The following is a 27904-nucleotide window of genomic DNA, read 5'->3' as shown; positions in this document are numbered from 1 at the left end:
TGCAAGAGCAAGTATTACCAAATTGTCAGCTACTTATATCAGTAGTGCTTCACTTGGCAAAATGAAAGAAGGGGGACTCTGTTTACTTTAAAGAAAATAGCGTCTCCAAGACTTGTTAAACGTTATAATTATAACATAGCAATAGTAGAGGGATGCTAAAATTTCTGAAAATTAGTCGGGGTAATCCGTCCCCCCTCAAATTAAGCACTGTGTATCAGTGACGCATAATTAAAATTAAAATATCTTACGTTACAAGTTAATTTTTTTTCATTTATATATTTGATAATTTTAGGCAAATTATTAATCATCATTTTGACTTTTTCTTCTGGAGTATCATTTATAATTTTGTCATCTGCTTCAGTAGTTTCATTAAAATTTCTAATAAAATCAATTTTTTTAAAATTATCGTCTTTATTTGCCTTGAAATGCTTATTCGGATAATTGGTTTTTGAAGATGGAACATCATTTTGAATATCTGAAAATGTATCAAGTTTAAGGAGAATATTACACATAGAACAACTGTTCCATTTTATTCATCAGTATTTTATTCAAAATGAACAAAAAAAGTGATATTAGAAAAAAAAAAGATGATATAGATAAAAAACTCTGAAATGTTAAAAAAATACAAAAATGAACTAAAAAACAAATTAAGGGGCGGAATAGAGGCAGAATACATTGAAAAACCGTTGGGAAAAATATAGAGAATAATAAAAACAACTGCATTGGAACACTTAAGAAAAAAGAAAAGAGTACAAAAACGTAAATGGTTAACGATAAGTGTCAAAGCGCAATCGAAAAAAATGATATAGCGAGATCATTGATGCTTACAAACCCAAACACAGAAAAAATAAAAATTTTGCCCAGAAAGTTAGAGAAGCTAAGCGTAGAATAAGGAGGGAAACACGATTATGGGAAAAAGAAAGAATAAAACAGATTGAAGATAACAGGACAGACCCGAGATTCTTCTTCAAACAAACAAAAGAATTAAAAACGGAATATAACCTCTGAACAGAGATAATGAAAGAAGAAAACGGAGAACTTGTAACAGAAGGAAAAAAATTGTAAAACAATTTGGAAAAGTGTTCGAGAGGAATTATTCAACCCACAAATGCACAAAGACCATACGCAAATTGAGTACTATACAAAAGAACCTGAAGACGTAGAACCAACGGACGACGAAGTTAGAATAACTATAAACGCACTTACAACAATAATTCACCAGGCGAAGATAGCTTAGCTGCAGAATTTTTAAAATATAGTGGTGAGGAATTAATAAGTGAAATAGAGAAATTAATCAGAGATGTATGGCATAAAGAAGAAATACCAAAAGAATGGCAACTAGAAATAATCTGTCCAATATATAAAAAGGAAGATAGGTCAAGCTACCAATATGACCGAGGAATATCGCTGCTGAATACAATGTACAATGTTTTGTCAGGTCTCATACTAAATAGAATAACACCTTACATAAAAATTTGAGACTACCAATGTGGTTTTATGAATGATAGATCCATTATAGATCACATTTTCACTGTTAAACAATTAATTGAGAAGCATTATGAATTCAACAATGACTTACATCTTCTATTTATTAACTATAAACAGGCATATGATTCAATTAATAGAGAAGTTCTATAGGATACACTTATAACCTTTGGGATACCAGCTAAAATAGTGAAAATGATCAAATTATGTATAAAGAAAACCAGTTGTAAGGTTAGGTTCAATCCATATTAGTACCTAGCATTAAATTATTGTCAGTTCGTTCTTTAATATTAATATTTGTTCTTAATATTTGTAATTTTAATTATTTATGTAATTTTCTCTTAGTTATTATGTTTACAATATAATGTAATTGGGCACGTCCCGTATTCAATAATAAATAAATAAACATATATCAAATGAATTTGAAGTTAAGACTGGACTTCGACAGGGAGATGCCCTATCCACAATACTATTTAATATAACATTAGAAATGGCAGTTAGAAAAACTCAGAACAAATATGGTGGGTTAAACTTGGAAGAGAACAGAAGACAATGCGGAATACTTGAAAGAAGAGTATTAAGAAGAATATTTGGGCTGAAAATAAATGATATCACAAAAAAATATGAAAAAAGAAGTAATATAGAAATGCTACAGTTAGATAAAGAGCCAGACATAATAGTATTGAAATATAGAAGAATGGCATGTGCCAATCATGTATGGAGGTCAAATAATCTTATGAAAGCGGTTTTAAAATGGAAACCCTGGGGGGAAAGATCACTTAGCAGACCGAAACGAAGGTGGATTGACCAAGTGGAGGAGAATTTAGCAGAGATTAGAATACGAGATGGAGAAACAATAGCAACGGGTTGGACAAATAAAAGCAAGCTTGTGTCTTAATGACCTTTAAAAACCGAAGAAAATGTATTTTATTCATTTAAATTACCTTTTATTTCAGATATTTCATAGACATTTGGTGCTATTAAATCTGTCAACTGAGAATCATCATCTTCCGGATTTTCTACAGTGACTAACTTATTGGAACATGATGAACTACTTTCACTTACATCATATATTTTATGATCTTCTTTTACTTGAGTACTAGTTATTTTTGCTATAGGAGTAGATGTATTATTCTTGATATTAATTGATTGATATTCATTCGTAACCCAATTGTCTTTAGGCATCTCATTAAGAACTTCAATAGGATTATTGTATTTGAGGTTATTACTAAAATTGATAAGTTCAATTTTTTCATTACTATTACTACCTCTTAAAATGGATTTACATTTTTTAATCATATTATTGACTGATATTTCATCTGATGAAGTTCGTTTAAGAGATTCACCTAAAAGTTCATAACAAAAATATATTAAAAAAATATTTATTTAAATATATTAAAATATATCAGGTAAATTATACTAATATATATCTAGTTAAGCTATGTAAATTAATTAAGTTTAATCAAATAAAAAAAATAATAACAATGAACATAGTTTTAATAATCAATGAATTACGTATCATGACAATGATATGAATAGTATCATTAATATATTGTCGATATTTATGCAAAATTCGAAACCGAACGACTACTCTACAATCGATTAAATCAAACTACGCTGCGTTCAAAAGAATACATTCATTTACGTGATACAATTGTAATTGGGAAAAAGTATCATTTTTTCGGCTACATTCACAGGGAGTCCACGGTACATGCATGAATACACACAAGATGCAATGACATATATGTTAGGGCATATATTCGCATGCAATCATACGTGGGAAGAAATTAAAGAACTTTTTTTACCTATACTATCATCTTCGAATCGTCATGATATTACCGCACTTATTTTCAAAACAAAAATTAAAATGTTTACTTGATTTTATTGTTAAGCATCAGGTTTTTGGAGTGACATGCTGTTGGATGTATTTAATTGAGTAGCAAAAACAAGGATTGCCGCATGCACATATTTTAATTTGACTGATCACAAAACTCACACCAAACCAAATTGATGAGGTCATCTTAGTAGAAATACCAAATGCCGACAACGATCCACATTTATTTGAAGGAGTCACAAATAATATGATTCATGATCCATGTGGTGCATATAACAATTCACTGTGCATGTCTGATGGGAAATGCGCAAAACGATACACAAGAATTTTAATTGCCGAAAAAATCACTGGAAATGACAGATATCGTCATTATCTATCGTCGACGATCAACTGAAGATGGCGGCAAAATAATAATTTTAAAAGTATGGAACAATGATGTTGAAGTGGATAATCGTAGAGTTGTACCGTCTTCACCGTTACTCTCGAAGACATTCAAAGCACACATCAATGTCGAGTATTGCAATTCGGTGAAATGGATCAAGTACATTTTTCAAATATATCAACAAGGGAAGCGATATTGCAGTTTTTGGTGTGGAAAATACAACTGGATCTATAGATGAAATCAACCAATATCAAGTGGGACGATACATAAGTAGTAATGAATGAATAAATCTATAAATACATTGTTTAATTTTGGGAATACGACTAAACGCACGGTTTTTCTTGCAGAATAAAAGAATACATTTAATTTTAATTTTGGTATTGCGGATGTGAGTTTTTATAACGCGCGTTCACTTGCGACAAAAACACATTGTGAAACCATCTTATTCTGCATACATATGGTTGCCATCCGTTCCGATATATCGGGATCGTCACCGTTATTGAGCTCTCTGTCCCGACATATTACTATAATATTCCAATTGAAACTGCGCATTGCTATCGAAAATAAAAAATTATGTTTTTAAACTTGTATGACTAAAACGTATGCGATTAAAATCCAATTAAATCAGTCTTAAACAGTCTTCAATCGTTAGATATTATTATTTTCGTGGAACAGTTGTTCTCAATAGTTTGATTATTTTTAGAATCGTATCGGTCAGGTTTTACTGCGATTATCGAATTCATTGTATTTACATAGACACGAGCACATGGCATAAGCCAATAATACAATAATACAGTCAGTTAGTCGCTTTATTTACTCGAAAGTATACTGTACGATTTTTTGTTTCGGAAAGTACAAAATTTTAACTATCTATACGTTTATTTACAAAAATAACTACATTGAGAAAGAGCAAGTGTCATTTTTCGCATAACTATACGAAGGTGTGGAGTTTTATAAAACAAATGGCGTACGAATGAAGAAACACTTTGTGTTATTTGTAATTGTTTTTTATCAGTTATTCACGTAGCGCTAACGTAAAACAACACATTTCTACGACTAATCACAAAAAAAAAGTTCACTGTTGTATCGACATCATCGTCCATATCTGAATTTATGATTAAATAAGATACCTAAAAAGAATTGCTTATTACGGCAGCGGAACTAATAACAGCTTATAAAGTTGTAAAACATCATGAATCATTCAGTTCTCTTGATTTTATTGTAAAACTGAATGCCACGATGTATCTCGACTATAAAATCGCACCAAAACCACCCACAGCCAAAACGAAGGCTACAGCGATTGTTAAAAATATTCTCGCCCTTCATTCTGTGGTGAAAGTAAAAAAAAATTGCAAGTTTTATGCTACAGAATAGGAACATGTCCAATCACTAAGCTGAAAAAATGTTTCCTTTACTTGTTCAATATTTCACTGAATATAATGGAATCCAACAGAAACTATTGAAGTTTGATTCTTCAAAAATGAAACATTGGAAATTATCTCCAAATATTGTAGGCAGTTGCAGATTCTATTGGATAAGCTAATTGCGTTTTGTTGGGACAACACCAATACCAATTTCGGAGGGCTTCGACGATGCGGTCAATGCAATATTTTTCATAAAATAAAAGATACAGAAAAACCAATAGAAGGTATTGAATGTCCAGCCTATATTCTGCACACTACTATATCAAGTATTGCTGGAATATTATCAGTTGATATCGAAGTTATCATCCTTAAAATATTTAATTATTTTGCTATATACACTGTTAGGACGGAAAAACTGAAAGAGTTCTGTTTATTTGTTAATATTAATCATCAGACTATTTTTCCACACTCAAGAACAAGATGGATGTCATTAATGCCCGTGGTTGAAAGAATCTTGAAACTTTGGAAACCACTCAAACATTTTTTTGACTAAGAAAAGAAGATACTAAAATAATTTCAGATTTCTTTAAAAGTCTGATTAGTGACATTTATTTCCTATTTCTGCATTCAAACTTGAATTTCTTTGAAAAAAATATAAAGAGTGTTGAAAAGAATGAAGTGTCAATAATTGAAATCAGGAAAATATTAAACAAAACACAAAATACCCTAATTGAAAGGGAATCTACCAAATTTATTGGATTACAAACCAAAATGAAAATGCAAAAACTTAAAAATTAGAATCCAACACCTGAAACAATAATTTTGATTGTAAAATTTGAACACTAGCATTTTTTAACATAGACTCTGAGTATCTGAAAAAATGGTCAGTATTATTTACAAATATGAAGTGTTCAATTGGATAACGCTATCTGAAATCCCAGAATGGGTAAAAATTTAAAACACTAGTTTATATCTTAATAATAATGGTGCAGATACTTTAAGCGACCATATGTATCTTAAAAACTTATTAGAAATTAAACTTGCTTCAGAAGATCAATTCGGATTTACTTTTTTAATGGAACTGAAAATCACGAAAAAAAAACCAATTGTTAAAATTATGTGAATATTTGTTTGCTATCCCTGCACACAATGCCACAGTGGAAACTTTTTTTTCATTAATGTCGGCCCAGTGGACTGATAAACGAAATCGCCTGCTTTCAGAGACTATGAAGTCGATTTTACAGTGTCAAGTTAATTTATAACATGACTTGCGCAGAGTTCTACAAAGTTGTAAAAGGGAACAAAGAACTATAGAAAAAATTTAAATTTTCTGAAAAGTATGGCTATCCAAGTAAATAAATTATGTATTAAATTCAAAATATTATTTTTATGTAACCTTGATAAATAAACAAATATTTTATTTAAAATAAAGAATTATGATTTTCATTGGAAAATTGAGTATTTTTGTACACTCCATCATAGAATTCCTAGAACGTCCCGACAAGATCCTAGCCAAATATGGTAACCCTATACATACATCGTATGGACGAGGTTAAAATTTGTTACATTAAGAATTGGCCATATTTAATATCAACGACCTACAATATAAGTAATAGAATATAAACCCATTGTTGTACCTTCAAAAAGCTTTTTACACTGGACATAATTTTGCTGTAATAAAGGTTCAATTTTAGTAGATTTTGAATCAGTTTTCTTGACTGGCGATATTGAACCAGATCTTTTTCTTTTATCCTTATATAATTTTTTATTGGTTTTCTTCTTATCAGATTTTTTACGAGCTTCTTCAGTCTTCTTTTTTATACATAGTGGACAATGCCATTCAACGCAACCAGCTCCCAATTGTTTAGCCGAATTCTTTGCAGCACTTATGCATTTTATATGGAACCAAAATTCACAAGTATCACAACAAATCATTAATCTGAAATATTGTTTTAATTTTATATGTATATATTTTTATTCTACATAGTAATTTTTTTTAATATTACTCGTTGTTATGAGGTTTTCTACAAAAACACCAAAGTTTATTTGGATCATCTTCGATAGTCGTGGTTCCATCTCTATCAATATCTGATTCTTCACTATATTCGTTCATACTTTCAGAACTAAAACCAATAAGAATTAAAAATATTGAGTTTGTGCGGTCAGTGAAAAAATTTAAAGTGATATTCTTGGAAAAATAGAAAATGTAGTAATTCATAACAAACATGAATTTTTAAATTTGACTTAAAATAAGAGGCAATTTTTGAGAAGATTTATAATATTGAAATACAAATAATAGATAATAAAGGAAAATCGGATTTGCTGATTATCTTTTTCAATAATAATAAAAATTAAAACCTAAAATTATATCCCAAAGACAAACTGTAAAACAAGATAATCTTTTACAAATAAGAACTTACTTTTTTGATAATCGTCTTTGTTTTACTTGATCTTTTGTACTATCATCTGCAATCTGAAAAATGTAATTAAAATTAGCATTGAATGATATTTTGAGTAATATTGTTTTGATGATTCATACTTCTTCTTTAAATATATTCATTAATTCATGACTAGAATTTGATGGAACTACAAAATTTGACTGAAAAAATAAAATAAAATTTTTAGTCTCAATTAAATAACATTTAAATAGTACAATTTTTGAATACATACAGAGTTGAGGTTTTCATTGAGAGCAGCTGGTTCATCTATTAAATTTTTCTTATCGATTATTTCTGACTGATTTTCTATTTTTAAATTAAGTTTGTTTAATAAATCTTTTTCTGTTTTAATTACAGTATTTTCTGCTGGATTATCCCTAATATCTCTAATTGAGACGTTTCTCATTCTTCCAGATTCTTCCTTAAGATCAATCACTTCTTCTAATTTAACAACATCAAATATTAGGGTTATTATTTACTATTGAAAATGTCAAAACCAAAAATCATAAATAATATTTTTCTGTATGAGGGACTTATCTATCTCTATCTATCTATCTAATTGGTTAAGCATTTGATATGGATATGTTATTTACCCGCACAAAGGGTTTTACTATTTTAGTAACATTTTTGTATTTAATTTAAAATAAACTTTGACATAATTTAGTATAGCCATATTAAAGGTGCTGAAATTTTATTTAGTATAGTATTTACTATTATTATTTTTAACATGATTATTAATAATAAATATTATATAAATAATTGTTATTAAAATTGGATATTATTCACTATTTAATTAATTAATTTTTTTAGAATAATCAATTTATTCACAAGTTGAGTTATTATTATTCAGAATAATTTTTATTTTTCATTCGCAACTAAAACTATTTAAAATAAAATATTATTCCTTATTCACAAAATAATTAGTTAATCATGATTTTATTTTTTATTCATAATTTTGATTTGTTTTTGCCCAACTCTGATACCTACTTACTTAGTTACATAAGACAAATAAAGTATATTTTACTATTGATTTTATTGTATATATTAACTGTTCCACACGCCATTTAATAGCTTAGATAGCAGATAATTTGTTTAATAAAGATAGTAAATATGCATGTATCATGTGTTGAAATTTATTATTTCTTGTACAATTAAAAATACTCAAGTAAAAAGTAGTATAAAAGTTAACTGAAATATTAAGTAATAATTAATAATTTCATATTTAACATAACACGCGCTGCGCAAACGATCCACTGTCAACGAGCGCAGTTTGCTGCGAACATTAGCATGCATAGTAGTTCAGACGTTCGGAGTCGTACCGTGACTGACCATAGTCGTTTTAATTAAGTAATTTTAAATTTAATTATTTGAATATAAAAAATGGAGGCTGACGAAGCTGGATACAAATCGATTATGTATATTTGTACTATATAATTGCACTAATACTGAACGTGTGATTTGGATACGGAATGGTTATGTGTAAATTGGCAATAATAATGTCGATCCTCACATCACAAACTACTCTCACAGTCTCACCGTCATTCTATATTCTAGAATATTCTTTAAAATTTGATGGTATTAAATTTAGAACAGTGCGATATTTGTGCGAATGCATGTTTATTTTTGAATTGTCTATGAGTGCACGAATATTGAATATATTACGTATTCTATGTGATTATAAGTATAATAATATAAAATATACTATTTGCATTTCCCTATGTGTTTTTTTAATTGTTAACTGTTAACTGTACTATTGTCTATTTCATAAGGCAAGAAAATTAATTAGGTATATAAATGTAAGTTTCTTTATTATAATATAATTTTAAGTATGTTATACTTATTTACAATATGTTCATTTAGAAATTTAAATGGTTCTATTTTCAAGTGAATAATTATAAGTACCCATTTATTATGAATAGTTTAATACCCACCTGGGTATAATATTTTATTTTTTTAATCAATTAATTGTTCAATACTTCAATCATAGCTTTTAACATAAATTAGATATTAATTACAAATGAGTATTAGTAAATATTAGTAATAAAAATTAAAAATTATTAAATTATTAATATTTTATTGAGTTAGTGTAAATAATTAGTTTTATTTAATGGAATAGGTACATTTTAGTTTATAGAATATTTAATTAAAACATTATATATTTTAAGAATAGAGAGAAATATATTAAAATATCAATATTATCTATAACAACATAGCCTATAAAAATAATTTAAATTTAAATATTATTAAAAAAAAATGCAAAAATGTATTAAAAAAAAAAATAAAACACAACTCATTAAATAATATTGCTAACTATTGTAGTATGAAATATCAAAATAATATAACTAACAAATTTGCTAAATTTCTAAACACCAATATAAATATTACAAAAATTGCTTTTAATACTAATTATAATTCAATCAATCATATAAATAATAGAACTAAAAACTTCACAAAAAATCCCTCTTCTTTTAATAATTCTGGAATATATATACTTAAATGTAATTGTAATTCATTTTATATAGGAAAGACAAATAGAAATTTTAAAATAAGATATGAGGAGTGCATTTCTGAAATAAAATTAAAAGATTGCCTCTAATTAAAATTTTTCTAAACTGTTATAGAAAATAACCATAATACAAATGTATATTAATACAGATTTAAAAAGATTAAATACCCAAACTAACATTTACTTTAATTCAGTTTTAGAAGGGTTACATAATTAAATAATATTTTAAATATATAAACCAATTTTAAAAATATCCTACATTAATACATTTTAGGTAATATTAAATAATAAAAACCAAAGTATTTATATTTCTTAATATATACTATATAAATATTCCTAATAAGGAATTATTTTAAATAATTTATCCAATTAAAATTAATTATCTCTATGCAAAACAATCAATTTTTTTTTTGTAAAATTGTTCTATCTGTGTATATAAGATAGTACAAATATTATAGTCAGTAGCGTAGATACAATTCTTTTCTGGGGGGAGGGGGTGTTTAAGAGTAAGTTTTTAAGTGTTCGTAGTATATCTTAAAACGAGATCATATATAATATTACATTTAAAATAGTGTTATTATGTCCCGTATTAATGAAAATTATTTTGTTATTCAATTTTTAATATATACCTAATCATAGTAAAATCAAAATATTTTACTATAATATATAAATATTAATAAATAATAATCAAATATCATTAAAAAAAAAATCTGTGGGGGGGGGTGGAAACCCCTTACACCCTCCCCGTAACTACGCCACTGATTATATTATCCATGTATATCCACATTAAAATAAATTTAAACTCAACAGATTGATAATTGTTTACATTTTTATTTTATTTTGTAAATGTTATTAAATTAAATTTATTGTTTTCTGTTGTTTTCATTTTTTTGACTACAATACAATTGAAACTGGGTCATCAATCACAAAAAGGATGATTTAAATTTTTATAAATGTAGAGAATTGTGTAATTTTATTAGTGAGTTATTAAATTTTTTTTTTATAGTAATATCTAATATGAAGTAAAACATTAAATTTATTTTTTTCAAAATCATCATTAATAGAAACCAGAGCTAGGGCTGAAAAAGGCAAATATATTTCAGATCTATCTGCCAATGAAGATAGTGACAGAGAAAGCGTTACAAAAAACAAGAACACTATAATCCCACTTCATGTACTGGTTCATATCCATTATTTTTAGGTGAGTGTAACTAATCATACATATTTTTAAAAATATATTATTATATTCTTACTATATTTATAACTAGAGTTGTTGTTAATGTTATTTATGTCTTAATCCAAATAAAATAGTCAACTTTTTTTTGTTATTAAAAATTTAATTTTTATTATTTTTATTATCTAATACATAATAAATAATATTTTTTTACATTTATTGTAAATTAAAATATTTCAGCACACTGAGTGTTATTACAAGTTTGAGAGTCTTATAATCTTAACATACATAAATGTATTCCCTTACGAAAATCAGTACACAGGACGACCACATAAATAGTATTAATAGAATTAGATTAACTCATTATAATTAATATACATAGGCACTAGTAATATGGTTGCAATTACAGAAAGTACAATAAAACAAATATGCAAATACAAATCACGATGTTTCATCATCGTTAAAGTAACTATGTGATTCACAGAAGTGATTCTAACCACTTTAGTTAATGAAGATAGAAACATAAAGTTCAATCAAGATAAAATATTAATGGATCGGTGTTTAAAATTGAATAAATAATAATGAAAGTAAAACATTACTTAAAATATGACAATGTTCAATTAGGCTCTTGGGAAAAGGAGAACCACAGTCTTACACAAAAACGGGGTATATAAGGTAGTCCCTTACTGACCAAATTTAAATATGTTTTAGTCTGATTGAAAAAAACATTTTCATGCCAGTTATCTGACTTTAAATAAATAAATCAACGTTTTGGACTTAGAATATTGTAAAATAAATAGTATTTAATTTAAAACTGAGTATTATTTGAAACACCTTCCACTTATCTTCAACACAAAAACTAATTGACAGCAAGCAACATAATTTGGCGCAGTCAGTAGGATAAAATACTTAACAATAAGTCTTCTTTTGCGATTAAACAATATGACTCATATAAAACTATAAAAACACAATGGTTGGTCTCCATTTCTCAACAAAATAAAATATTCTACCAAAAGTAATTATAAATTATAGAATCTTATTGAAAATTTTATTTGAAGAATTTCCTTAATTCCTATAATAATTATATTTTTAAATTAAACCTAAGGTTATACAGATAATGATGTATTTAGTATTTTTAAAAATGCCTATGTCAGTGAAAAACAATTTTGGACACTATCTCCTAAAAAAGTATTAAAGTGATGTTATAGGTAATTCATTCACAATTTTATTCTAATAAACTATTCTATTATATTTCTAAAAAAAATTAATTGCAAATATTTAATATTTACAAGAAAAGGTAAATGAATTATTTAATAAGTTTAGGTATCAATTGTAATTATTATTTTATAATGTAAATACCATATAACTTTAGACTACAATAATAAGTAATTAATAAAATGTCTCCTTTTAATTATGGTTTAAATACTGTTTCTCAAAATATGTTTACTTAAGGATCAAAAACCATACAATTATATTCATCTTCATTTTCTCAAACCCCCAATCCCATAAGTGAGCCCATAGCTAATGGTAAAGCATTAATAATTAAACTATACTATTTTTATACTTTAGAAGTTGAGAACTATGAAGTTGCTGGGAAATTATCATTTGATTTTCAAAACATTTACTCTAATACTAATTTGCTAACAGGTTTAGACAAAAATACTGAAAAGATTAATTTATCTTCTAAATGTTTTCGTTTGCTCAGTTATTTTAGGTAAGTGTAACAATCAAAATGATTTATTATTAAATATTACTGAACATGATAAAACATCAAAAAGAATACAATTATGACTACATAAATGTATCATAAATTTCATAAATTTGTTTATCTTTTATTTGTTATTAAGGTATAGTTATACGAATACAATATTTACTATATAAACTCTCTGTCTCTATCTCTTTTCTAAGGTACTCATTTAATGTTCCATAAAACCATTGTTTGGCTGTTATGTGGACATAATGACTTAATAAAATTATTTTTCAGATACCATAAAAAAGGTTAAAAAATACAATCATGCATTTACTGATTAAATAGAAGAGCACATAAAATATTTTTTAGCTCAAACACCGTTAAAAACAAACCAACTAATGAGTGTAATAATTAATAAACAATGATAACCTACATAAATAAATGGCTTTTATGCCATGTAATTTTTAACCAATAATTATTTGTGTTCATAGTATAATATTTAAATATTTTATGAATATCATCAATAAATCATTGTTATACCTTCTATCTCTAACACAAGTTATGCTTAAAAGAAATAGATAATCATAATATTGTTATTATAGAATTTTATACTATAATTTGACTTGATAATAAAAAAAAAAAAAATTAACACATTGACTTATGATAGATAAAATGTGACTTTCAACCAGTTTAGACGCCTAATAAATTCTCAATGAAAATTAAATAAGACAGATGAGACACAGAACATTATTAATAAAACTATCACAACAGCTGGATATCCGTATGCGCACTATATATACATATACAGTAGCATATTATATACAAACTATTTAGGGAGGTTGTCATCATACATTTTTTTTTATAAATCAGTATAAATGGTCAAAATTAAATTTTTATTTATCTTATTATCTTCTTATTGAAAAATATAAATTCCATTAATTATAAACTATATGATTAACTCTAGCTTCCATCTTTTATTTGCCAATTTATCAATACTCTATCGGTTATAATAATTAAATCTGGATAAATCGATAACAAAGCAAGACCATTAAATCTTTTCTGAAACAAAATATGATCTCCATCGAACTATCACTACAATTAGTGGACCACAATTTTCTGCAAACTACTAGCTACAGCAATAGTCATTGGTCTTGGAAGTAAATAATGTGTTTCGACTAGCACAGTCAAAAACACTAATATTATTTTTATATTAGTTTTTATAAAATAAAGTTTTATAAAAATTATAAATTTAAAAGTTTGAGATCTGTAAATTATCTGGTGGTGGAGTAGTGGAAACCTTATAAATACACCACTGTGTATATATAATAATTATGTGGAATATATTAAAAAATTGATTTAATGAAACAAAAAAATTATCATTGTACAGTATTGACTTACTTTTAATGGTTGTGGCCATGTTCACGAACTTAGTGGAGGCTCTGGTGCCGGCGGCAGGACCGGTTCTCGCTATGCGTCTTTTATTACCCATGACGACTAGATAATATCTGGACAAAGAAATACTATTGAGTTGGTAGATTAGTATATATTAAGTCGACAGTTTTCACTGTTGCAGTAAACACTTTTCGTATGTGAATGAGAAGAACGGGAATGGCGTCATGTTCGTTAGCGAGAGTCGGTTGATAATCCAGTGCGGCCAACCTCTTTTATACATACATCAATATTAAAAATACTACGATAAATATTGGTTCACAACTCGCGGGCCCCTCCCTATTGTGTAAATATTCTAGGTAAGGTGCACGGCCTATGCACCACTTACACGTAAACAAAAAAAGGGTCTCAAATTTAACTTTCTGAAAATGACACACAGCGCTAGTAATAGAATTTAATACTTATTTCCATGATAATTACTGTTTTTTACATGATAAATATCAAAAACAAAATCATAGCTTAAAAACCCTAACCTATCAACATAGCAGGGGCGTTATTTGGGGGAGGGGGAACAGGCACAACCTGCATTTATAAGTGCCTATAAATTACAGTCAATATGATTTCTAATAAAAGTAGTTCGTGGTTGTGTCAGTTTTGCGAAAAGGAAATATGTATTTTCCGATCAGAGTGATTACTTCAACATTTGAATGCAGAGAACAGACAATCTTGTGCTTGATACATGATGCATTCCGGTCGGACAAATTATTTACATTAAGCGCTCACACACCGTTCCACTTGAAACGTAAAGCGCTACAACCTTGACGTCGCCAGACCATACCTATACGTCACTGTCCCACGTTCATAAACGCTCAAACGAAAAAAGTAGTGCGGCGTAAGCGTTTGCGATATATGTTTATAAATTTATTATATTTCATGACTTTTGTCTCGTAAATTTGTAAATAAAATACAGGTATTATTAAATAAAAAAAAAATATATAGTTTTCCGATTTCACAGGGCCCCTTTAATGAGTGAGGCCCTAAGACAGGCGCCTACTCCGCCTAATAGGCAATCCGGCACTGCGCTTACTACGCGTATTCCTTGCGAAATAACTGGAACAGTGCATACTGAGCAACACCGGTATCATTTCGGTTTCGTATCGACGAGGGCTTGTCACTGCCACAGACACGTGTAATGCATATATTTTATATATCTGTGGGCACATTTTGCCGATCACTTGGTAATAGTATCGCGCCACTTGTCATGATTCCGTATCGATTTACGTAATTGTTAGTACATCGCGATGTATCGCATCGCTTTGTCGGCTTGCATCGATGGGCCCAAAATTGTTGCGCCGACCGAGGGAATCATGTCGCTTCGCACTAATGGACACCTTGCCATAGAGATCGTACGTAAAGCCTACAGTGGTGTGGCGGTGGAGGTGAGGTGGTTGCGCGGCAACGGTGGTACGTTTGACTGATCCCGCGTACAGCCCCGGGGGTGACATGTGGTCGCGGCGGAGTGACACGAAGGCAACGGGTGAGAAGACGGTGCGGAGGAAACTAGTGGTAGCGGTGACGCGCCGTGCACAACACGTTCCACGAACACTTACGTTCGCCGTTTATTATTGCCCATAACAAATCCCCGGCACGTACCTGCCGTGCTCTTGTGGCGACGGCGACCGACAGAGGGCAGCATGTAACTGACCGTGATCTTGTCGTACCAAAGATCTTATAGTCTGAGTATACGGCCTATGCGTCCGTACGTAATAACGGTGTTCGGCGCAGAACACTGCCTCGCCGGTACAACGCTTGCGATGTTGCGTGCCGCTGAGAAGGAATTTCCAGTTCAATTTAAGGAAAAGTTCATTAGTTCACAGTTCAATGAAATTAATAGTTCAGATGAACTATTCTATAGTTCATCTAGTTCACTAGTTCAAATGATTCATACAATATGATTTCACAAACGAAATGAACAATTTTTCTTATCACTGCTAGTAGGTCCTACAAATAGTAAATTAAAATATCTATTATCAATAATTACATCATATGTCGAAACTTCACTATTTATGTATACAGATTAATTTAACAATATTTATGTGTGTATATATATATATATATATATACTCTATACGTATAACTTTATATTATATGGTAATATATGAAGAAATTATTTTCACGAACAGTTACTGTAATGCAAACAGCTGTTTTGGGATTATGAACAACAAACATAATATACTTAATGGTAAATAATAAAGACATAAAATAAAGTTCACTAACTATATTACAGTTTATAATTGTAAAATATTCTAAGTCCAAAACATTTAATTTATTTAAAAGATTAACTGGCGAGAAGGACGTTACGATCGGACTAAAAACACATCTGAATATTGGTCTGTTCGGGACTACCTTATATACCCCGTTCTTGTGTAAGAAACTGGTCCTTTCAAGAGAATGATACGCTTAACCCGGTTATGGTTTGCGTTTTGTCTTACGTAAATGTATATTTTATAATTAATACCCCAGTCTTGTGTGAAGTCTTCGTATTTTGTTTTCCTTTCATTGCCAATACAGTATTTTTTTCTAACGATATGCGATTTGTGTAGAAAACTACAGAATTAACTAATCATTACTATGCGGCCAACCCTGGACTATCCATTATTTGAATTATTATTATTTATTGTTATATATAGTGGTTCGCCTCTGGATATCTTCATTTGATACTAATTACCTTTCACGTATTCTACAATTCAATACACGATAGATCACCTTGTGGTATATATTCGATTACTATACCCTACGGTTTTTTAATTGTTGCTATTACTGGTGTCTATATATTAATGATATATAACATTGTTAATGTGATCCACCCGTGTAATAGTAATCGTAAGTGTACATACGAGTATATCTATATCCGAAACAGTTCTACACACAATCGATTCGTTAAATGTAGCGGTTTTTTTTAATCGAAAGACACTTTGTAGACCGTCTCGGACGAAAGGAGATAATGTATATATATTTATACAACATACCCGGCCAGTTAATAACTGAAATGGGAATGTGTATTATCTAAAACTAAAAAATTATACTTTCTTATCGGGATTTTAATATTGTTTGTAAACGGATCGGCAGAGCATATTTTAATATATAAAGTACATAGTACTAGAGCCACCCCCCCAGTGGTGGATGATCGTGCCACTAACCAACACATTCTTATAACGACTGTAATAACAAGAATTGATATTCCCTGTATGGTCCTCCTTGCAGGAAGACCCCACGTCTATGAATTACGATGGTAGACAATTTTATCGAAGTTCCACCCACTAAAAATTACTTAAAATATGTTCTGCAAATCGGCGAATTATATTTAAGTGAACAAAGTCTTGTAAAAAAAAAAAAATTGCTTGTTGTTTTAAATAACGATCAACAATTGTTATATTATTAAAATTGCTATAGTAAAACGAACAGAGCGCTTGAGAAACAATTGCGGAACCCTAAAAGCTCTGCGGATCATAATTTGGAAACTACTGCCATAGGCAATCAACTTTAGATTTAATATTCATCGTTGGTTTTAGTTTTCATGACACTTCAAAGTTTATCATGAGAATAACTACATTCATTCTGGTTTTCTGGTTTCAGCATAGTAATATATCACGGGTTTTATGTGCAATCGCGAACGTCGTGTACTACGTTATCAGTTTAGTTACAACGTAAAAAAAAATGATCTTATGATCTTGTATTTGCGGAACGTACATTTTCAATATTATTAATTTAATTGATAATATTGATAATATGGTAATACGAGGTATCGGTGTATTGTGTCGCGATAACTCGTCTACCAACAATACTATAATTAATATTATAAATAATTAATAATACTATAATACAATAATTTTGGGGCTAAGCCTCCCAAGCATTACCCAATCTCCGCCTATGGTACAAGTTAGTTATTTTCATTAATTTATCATCCTATTATGTCATCATATTCAATTAAAATATAAAAAAAAACATATAATATATATATATATATATATATATATATATATATATATATATATACCTAAAATAAATAATTTAATTAGTTATTTATTCAAACATTGTTGTATTACTATGATTACAAGCAAGGGTGGTTACCTAAGCAGGAACCTATATTCACCGTCGCCGTTCTTGCGTGTATCGCTTTATACAGTATACTTTATACCAATATTGAATTCACGACACTACGAGTGGCAAAAGAGAGCCGGCAGTCATATGACACTGGTAATTAGAAACTGTTAGTCATTAGTCTGTTAGTGTCGTCACTAGTATAACTAACATACTTTATTATTATACTTCATCATACTTCATTGTTTTCATGTTTTGTATTGAGAAGGTAATTTGCGTCTTCGGTAAAGGTACAATTATTTACAATTTTTTCATTTGCCTGTGAAACGACCGCGAGTGAATCAATCGGAAAAAAATTATTTCATAATTTCAACTGTCATCAACTATTTTTTCCAAGGAAATTTTTCAATAAAACCAATTTTTGAGTACTAGGATCCCAGAATCAGGTGTTCGCAGTCATGTGCCCGCCCAACAATGCAACGGCTATTCAAGTAAGATTTTTGTACAAACGCTAAACATCTGATTTTATTCCAATAGGACCTACCTATTTCACACACCGAAATATTCGAAACACGACGTGAACAAAACAAAATAAATACATATTTGGAAACTTGACGCAGGTCGACACGGGTACAATAGTTGCTATGTCTCAATGTGCGCCCGGCCTAATGATTCGATTCCTATACACAGTCGCGGTCTCGGCGCAAATAATTTTTCTGTTGCGCGGACACGAGTGAATTCCTATTGATGAGCCGCGCATTATAGTCATAAATGAATACCTTCATTTTGAGCGGCGGATGCATTATAATCAGTGTGCCCACATTAAATAAACATTGATGGCTACTGACTAGTGATGAGTAAACCAAAACCGAGACTGCTGTTCCCAGAATAGTTTTATAAATTATAACTTATTCATGACAACTCAAAATTATTCTGGTATAAAAAATCGTTGTGTCTATAATCAAAATGAATTAAAATAATTGATTTAGATGCTTTTTTTTATCTTAGATAAATAATTGAGTATAATATTATTTATATTTGCACTTTTATATATTTTTATTTTTTGCCATTCCTATAAAATACCCTGAATAAATTGTAATGCTATAGAAAATATATTCATCTGAAGAAATAGATAGCCTTTATTTAAATTAAATTTAATAACTAAAGAAAAATGTTTCCCTATAATTATATTTATCACTCGAAATAAATACCGTGCATGTATTTTAGATTAGACGTAGTGTTGTTATGACATAACACATAAAACGTGAATTACAACACGAAAGCTGTCTAATAACAATAAAGTTTTAACATTACTTAATTGTTAAATCAATAAGATTATCGACAATTTTAATTTGCATTAAGAAATTCGTAGGAAAATATAATGCATTCTTATCAGTGTGCTGAAAACAGATAAAAAGTTACTTTGAAAATTACACAAATCTCAAAAATATTTAAAATATTGATATTTGTTCCTCTTATAAGTTAGTTGTTTTTAAATATATTAAATTAAATATCTTATTAAGTAGGTAAGATATTTTTTTTTTAAAATATGATAATGTGTCAAAAATGCTTAAGTTTTTGATATTTTTTTAATGACCTTTAATTTTTTTTAAATTTTTTTTAATGATATTTTTTTTAAAGTGATAAAATGTGTAAAAGGATGAAAACAGATAAAATATGCTTAAAGAAATGCATAGATCTCAAAAATATTTAAAATATTGATATTTGTTAATTTTATAAGTTAGCTTGTTAAATATAATACATTTTATTTCTTATTAAGATTTAGGTAAGTTAAATGTAAGTTATAACTTATGTAACTTAAATGTTTGGATTAAAATATGATAATATGTAATATGTATTAAAGTTTTTGAATGTCTTCTCAATTAAAAGTTCATTATTTAAAAAAAAATTGTTGTAAAAGTCACACGATTTAAGCCAATTAATATATAGGTACATTTTTTAATTATTAGTAAGATTACAAATATGTTATGTTATGTAAATTATGTTTTAAAATTAATGAAGGTTGTTTTATTTGTATTGTATTTTTATCCATATAATAGAATAATATTATATTATAAAGATAAAAAATATAAACATGTAATAAAAATAATAATTATATTATGTTATATTGTAATACTTATGGGCTTCTTTTTTTTTTCTTTTTTTTTTTAATATCTGGTCACCATAAGGTGCGATTCTTAAGGACGGGTCTGTAGAAGCGCGATTTGAATTTTTGCGACGCGACTGAGTAGGTATTCCGTACAACTACAAAATTCAGTCGCAAGAGACACACAGCAGGTAAATAATCTACATTGTTATCATAAGACATTTTAAAATTATATAGGTAAATCAAATAAACGGTAAATAAACGGTATCAAATTAAAAAGTCAACGATAATCGGTCACGCCTCTATTGCGTTTTGACCGCCTACCAAGCAGTTGTCAGTTGCGCGATTAGAGACGCTACAGCCGCGTGGCGGTGTTGGGAATAGGTTTCATTTAAAAACAGGAAAAGCAGTTAAAATTAAAGTCGCGCTGCGTCAACCGCATCAGTCGTGCATCTATAGACGCGCTCTAAGGAATCGCACATATAGTTAGAGTGCATTAATTATGTGTGAAGCTCGCGTTTATCAAACGGTTTTTAAAGCGTATTCGAATAAAAACGTGTTTGAAAGCCGCAAGATGCAATCGAAGTACGTCAGATGGCAGCGGCGGAGGGTGGCTAATCGGTGTGTGTGTTTGTGGGGGAGGGGAGTAGGGCCGACGTTCGACAGTAAATTAATGCAGCATATTTTCACCATTTCACATTATCTTTGTACTTTGACCGTGTACCGCCGATACCTATTGTGTGTTGAATCGCGGGTAGCCGATTACCTACGACTAGTTTTATATAATTGATAGTTATTATTATTAAATTGTGAATTTCACATATTATAGCACTATTAATACACCAAAAAATAGGGATTAACAGTAGGAAAAAATACATATATAGCTATATAAAATGTATACAAACTTTAAAAAAAACCCCATTTTACCCCCTTAGAAGTTGAATTTTGAAAAATCCTTTCTTAGTGCGCCCCTACATTACTTAAGAAACCTCTGTACAAAATTTCAAGTCCCTAGACCCAGCGGTTTGCTCTAAGCGTTGATGAATGATTGGGGGCGGTCTCTTACATGTATATAGAACATAGGAACCAATTTATATATATATATATATATAAGCAGATAATGTTTCTGCGACTAACAGGGTTATGGGACCCTAGTACTCAAAAACCAATTCCTGTATTCCTTACACGGTATTCGTTTGTGAATGAACTATTGAACTGTATTTCATTGATATCATTGTAATCAACTGCTAATATTTATGAATGGAAACGAAACCAACTGTGACTGTTTTACTACAAAAAGTTTTTTTACTACGGCGGTTTTACTATAAAATCAGTTTGAAGGTATCAGGACTCCAGGAACGAGTGGTCACAGTTAATAGCATCCCGACTAGAAATACGGCGGTTCTTCGTGCACAATTGTATACGTCATTGTAAAACATCTGGTCTATCTGATCGATATTTGCAGGGCCGTGGCAAAGAGGGAGGTGGCTAGAGGTGCATACGCCCCGGGCGCGATACCTGGGAAGGCGCAAAAATGAAAAATTTGCAATTTAATTGTTATAAGTAGGACTCGGAAGTTGATGAGCTTAAAAACATTAAAAAATGACCGAAAAAAATCAAATATAACATAAAAATGACAAAAAATGTCATTAAAAAATTACCTAAAAAAATTAAAAATATTTGTTTTAAATTAATAAAAATACATTTTTTTAAATATTTTACTCTATTTTACCGTTACATTCAGGACCGTATTTAGCACCAATTTAACACCAGGAGGCAACAATAAAAATCGATTCATTATAACAAATACAAATTTCTGCGGGTTGAAAAAGATCTTTCTGAAGAACAATTCATTGCTGTTGTACACAAAAACATTCTAAGTGCAATGTCAATACAAGGATAGATATTTATAAGCAGTAAATCTTTGGATCTGTCGACAGTACTCGACCATTACCGAGTATGTGTGTGTGTGTCGTGATGCCGTGATTGGAGATATATTTATTTTTTTTAAGACACGCTTTTTATTTTGAAAAGAAGTTTTACTTCAAAAATATTAGATCATTAAATATTTAAAATATAAAAAATTAGCCGCCAGAACAACAGCACCCTGCTGTAGCTCCCTCTTAAATTCGGTCCTGGTCATATATTCAATAAATTTATTAAAACTTGCAAATGTCCTTAAAATATGAAATTAAAAAATGACAAATATTTGTTTTATAAATTGATCAAAGCTTAAAAATTACTCAAAAATCAAAATAATTATTATACGATCAGAGCGTATTTGATTTTACCAAAAGTAAATAAACGACGATTATTTGTTCATAAATATTTACATTTAGAAAAATTTCTCTCCACGTCCACTGAAGTGATTGGGACATACAGACGAGCACTAACAAACGTTTTAATTTTCATAATTTCGAAAATATTACGAAAAAAATAACAAAATTTAGATATGAGGACGCTACACGAAAAGCGAAACGTACACAACAGCCGAGAAATCGCGCTGAGATGTTTTCGAGATTCACAAGCACGCGACGTTTAAGCCATCCCGACAACTCGCAGTCAGCGATGGTCAACGATTGTATTCAGTCGGGAACGATATTCATTATTTTTTGAACCTTCACTTATGACAGTTCGGCTAATAGATATAATATCATCTAAACGTACCTGCTCGATTTGTATTTATCGCGTTATATATATTTACTAAATATTACTTAATAAATAATAATAACTCAAGTCCCAATTAAATTAATATTACCTAAATATGTAAATATTAGTTATCTGAGATAATAGATATCTAGCAGGTAAATGTGTTGCGTATATCTTACATATAATATTGTGTAATATAATATGTGTCTATACCACATAACATTTTTATAGAATTGTTTTTGCTATAATTAATAGTTAATAGCAGTATTTAATTAAAGTTGGTACTTGAGGTATTATTATTATATTGTACGCATTTAATTCGTTTGCTATTCGTGTCAAATTGCATATTGTATATAGGTACGTAATATCACAATTTTACTGAAATTTTCCTCGAAACTTTCATGACTATTATACCATTCTTTTCATACAGTGTTCGCTTACAGAAATAATAAAATGTATTCCACACGAATGTTTTTGATGGTGATTTTAAAAGTATTCGTTTCATAAAGTGCCCATAAATTAAATTTTTACTATTTACTATCTTTATGTACTTAATAATTAATCTACTATTTTTTTATTATACTTATACAATAAATAAATTCTCACGATCTAAACCGTTTACAAGCTATACCGCTCCCTGAAAAAAAAATGTAAATTATACTTAAATTTTAATTAGCGTGAAATTCTCCTCTTATTTAGATGAGATCAATGCAATCCTGGGAATATAAGCGGACAATTATCTACGATGTGCCCGATGCGAAATTCTTAACTCTAAACTCTAAATTCTAGTTTTCTTCACAATAAGCATGTGTTAACATATTTCACGCCTGTATTTGACATAACGATTGCCCGAAATACGCTCTGCCGATCCAGCACCACTTTTTCGAAGTCAGTCTCTGGACACAAGATTAAAGGGGCATCGGAATCGATCACTTTTGGGGATAAATCTAAAATAAATGGTTTATAAAATTGATGTTTGTATTATTTTACATGACCGTTTAAAATACGTAGATAGTAAACCTATGCAGTTATAATTTTAATTAGTAAAATAGTTAAATCCATTTTGTACTGCAAATAGGGCCATATTTAATAGGTAGTTGTGGGATCGTTGTTGTCCCTGAAATATTGCAGAAGACAATAACATTTTTACGGAGATACTAAGTAAAAACAAATCAATTTTTCGCATTCTAAACGGAAAAAATCAATTATGAATAGAGTTCGGAACTTAATGCACTTAAAAAGTACTAAATATGCATGTCCTTATGCGCTTAAAAAAAGTACAAATATGCTTTAAAAATATGTACTTAATTTTTTTTTAACACAAACATTTTCATAAATATAGATATTCTACTAAATATACTTGTAAATAATAACAGTAAATGTGTTATTAGTAGGACTCGGATTTTAAAGCATAATAAACAACAAAAAAAGCACAAAATTGTTTAAAAAAAAAGCAAAAAAAAAAAGCATGACAAAAAATTAACATAAATTAGTTATAATTTTAGAAAACTGAATAAAAAAAATAAAAATTAATTTAAATTAAAAAAATAATTTACTACCGTGTATTTGACAAGATTTTCAGAAGTGAAACTGACTCTACTATCTGACAGGATGTTTTTATACATAGAAATTGAATGCTCTATATCCACCGAAGTAAACGATGCATACTTCGATATCGATGTTATACGATTAGTGAGTACTGAGAGTAGTTTCTACAGGCTATATGCAATAACCGATAAGCTATCGACTTCTAAGCTGTGTCTGTAGATCGATAATCTATACCAGGGGTTCCCAACCCGTGGTACGCGTACCACTAGTGGTATACGGAAGACTCGTAGGTGGTACGTGAAGAAATGATTTGGTATAATTATTATTATTACTATTTTCATTCAATATTATTTGGTTTAGTTTATTTGCTATTATCTAATTTTATAAATATCGATGAAATTGGGTTTGTAATCGTAGCAATTTATTTTTATTATTATTTATTCAACCTGATATTGATGTTCTTGTACAAAATAAACAAAAACAAATATCACATTAAATTTTAAAAATATAATTGTAATTTAAATATTAAGATTTAACTAAATATTGAGATTTATTACTTTTATACATTTAAAATAATAAAAAATTATAAAAATTAATGAATAATAAAAATATACTTTAAAAAATTGTTGGCTCCTAATTAAGCTTTAGAATTAAGGTGGTACGTGTATTGATTATAAAAGTGTCTGATGGTACTCGACGATAAAAAGGTTAAGAACCCCTGATCTATACGTTTAAGTTCGTTCCACATTAATGGTACAGTCACGGTCCGGCGATGGGTAAAATATAATATCTATATTTATATTAATTTTATAATTATTATTGTGGATTTTCACATTTCTTATAAATTATATAAAGTTTTTTTTCATTACTATAGCATAACAAACAAGTTTTTTTTCATTACTATAGCATAACAAACAAATAAAAATTCCACAGCTAGAATAACTGAAAAAAACAATAAAAAAAGTAAAAAAAGCATTTATACTAAAAAAGCAAAAAAAAAAAACAAAAATAAATTCGTTTATTTTGAATCAGATTAACGAGAAACGAATTAATGTATAAAAATTAGATTTTTATCTTAAATATATAAAAGAAGCATTTGCTTTAAAATCCGAGTCCTAGTTAATAGTATATAAGCTAAAGCTAAGCTAAACATAATTTCTAGGTATAAATATATAAGATAAAATAAACTAAAATAAATAGCTTGAAATTTGAAATTTTCTTTCAAAATGTTTCCATTAAATTACATATCTATCTGTAAAGCATAAATAAAAATTAGAAAAAACGCTTTGTCGCTGCTATCAGCTCTTATAAAGGATAATAAGGATGCCTTAACAGCTGTATAATGAAAATGTACTATTGGGAATAATTACTGTATGAATAAAATGAAATAAAAAAAAATAATATTAAACTTTAAATAGACTGTATAATTGAATAACCATGATAATAATAGTAATAATAATAATAATAATATATAAATATAAATAAATAATATACGGCCCACACGGCACGCAACACAAAATAATTTAAATAAAATACGTGGCCCACATGGCGCGCACAAAATAATAATTCAATTTATAATAATAATTTGCCTATGACGGCACACCGCAGTGTATGAATAAAATGTATAATACAATGATATCAATAATAATGAAAATAATAGCCTTTGGTGGCTGGGCCCGTCGGCCTTTACACAACGATGAACACAAATATGGTCGACCAATACTCACTTGTGACTATGTTGAAATGGCTGATTCCATCCACGCGACCGTACCAACCCTGTGATTAGACAATTGCCTATGACGGCATACCGCTGTGTATAAATGAAAATAAATCACAGAATTGGTACGTACGACCACTTAAGCAGTCACCAACGAAAAAACTGCAACGATCCACAGCCCTGGACGATGACACAATGAATGAAAACCACGTTATTCACAAAACGAAAATGACACTACTCAAAAAACGTGGTTTGAATGAAAATGGCTGCGGACGTACGGACTTGACAAAAATGAAATTAGATGTGCACACCACGAAGACACAAAAACGAGGCGAGATGGAGCCGACGACATTCACCACGAAGGCTAAGGCCGCTGAACACCACAAAATGAAGATAAATGTCTCAGTGCCACCACACTAAACCAAAAAACACGAGAACTTATGAAACTTTGTGGAACTGAGAACATGACTTTTACTTTTACAAAAACATAACCGAAAAATTTCGAAAACGTGGAAATAACGACACTTTCATGCGATGATAACAGCGCGATTGCGTACACGGCCGGTCGCACACGGAGGCTTATCACTGCCGCCGACGAGGGTTGCGGATACGCAACGCACCGCTACGCATACGAAAATGATAACATAAAATGACAACCAAATGAATTGATACATCATAAACACGCTTAGAACCTAATTCATAAGTAAAAAATACGTTTTGTTTTTATATATTGTTTTTTTTTATATAGTCGATGTGAATGAAATTTGAAATGTTTATCTTACAGAAATGAAAATACCTTGGAATATCTTCGTGTTTTAAGGGATATTGCTCATATAAACTAAAAGATTTGAATGAACTTCAGAACACTACTTAGGATATAACTGACAATGATAATAAAGATTTCATGACGGAATATAAATGTTTTGGGTGTATCTCACTAATATTTTACGTTTTAATTAATTCATTAAATTAATTTCTAATTACGTGTACAATATAATATGCTTTCTTTATCTTTATTGCATTAAATTGTGTACGCACTTTATGATAAAAAATAAGTAAAGTCGTTGGTAATAGGCGATGCTCAATTTTGTTTGTTTTTATCATATTGCCTTTTCCACGTTTGGCATTATACATAATACCATTGTTTATAAATAGTATAGATAGCTCACTGCAATACAAAATATGCTGCGTAACTTTTGCCGATAGAGGGCCGTAGATTGTTTATTATATTTATTTGATATTTTATATATATATATTTGTTGCTGCTGTAGGGCCAACACTTATTATTATTATTATTTTATTATTTGGTGTGTGCCGTGTGGGCCACACATTATTTATATTATTATTAGTGTGCGCCGTGTGGGCCATACATTATTTATATTATTTATTTTGTTTTTTATTATAATTTCTTATACCACATATTTGGTCTTTATTATTTATTATTTTTTTTTGATTCCTGTCGTGAAGGCACCTTTATTTATTTTTATATAAGCGCTGAGCGCGACATTGCTATTAAAATA

At 29.0% G+C, this 27904-nt stretch overlaps 1 protein-coding gene across 1 annotated transcript; it reads right to left on the bottom strand.

The window, feature by feature from the left end:
* Positions 1-40: 40 nt before the first annotated feature.
* Positions 41-26800, bottom strand: LOC112691286 (transcriptional regulatory protein RCO1-like). The gene is made up of 9 exons (XM_025565448.1): positions 26395-26800; positions 14272-14378; positions 7736-7944; positions 7605-7664; positions 7486-7538; positions 7072-7188; positions 6703-7004; positions 2430-2831; positions 41-475 (listed from the first exon to the last, which is right to left on the bottom strand). The coding sequence occupies exons 2-9, from the start codon at positions 14360-14362 to the stop codon at positions 201-203; spliced, it is 1509 nt and encodes a 502-aa protein (XP_025421233.1). The 5' UTR covers positions 14363-14378; positions 26395-26800; the 3' UTR covers positions 41-200.
* Positions 26801-27904: the final 1104 nt, after the last annotated feature.

The sequence above is a fragment of the Sipha flava genome, unplaced genomic scaffold (assembly GCF_003268045.1).
Source record: "Sipha flava isolate LNK unplaced genomic scaffold, YSA_version1 591_pilon_pilon, whole genome shotgun sequence".
NCBI lineage: Eukaryota > Metazoa > Arthropoda > Insecta > Hemiptera > Aphididae > Sipha > Sipha flava.
The sequence above is the reverse complement of the archived record's forward strand: the minus strand, read 5'-3'. Positions and strand labels throughout refer to the sequence as shown.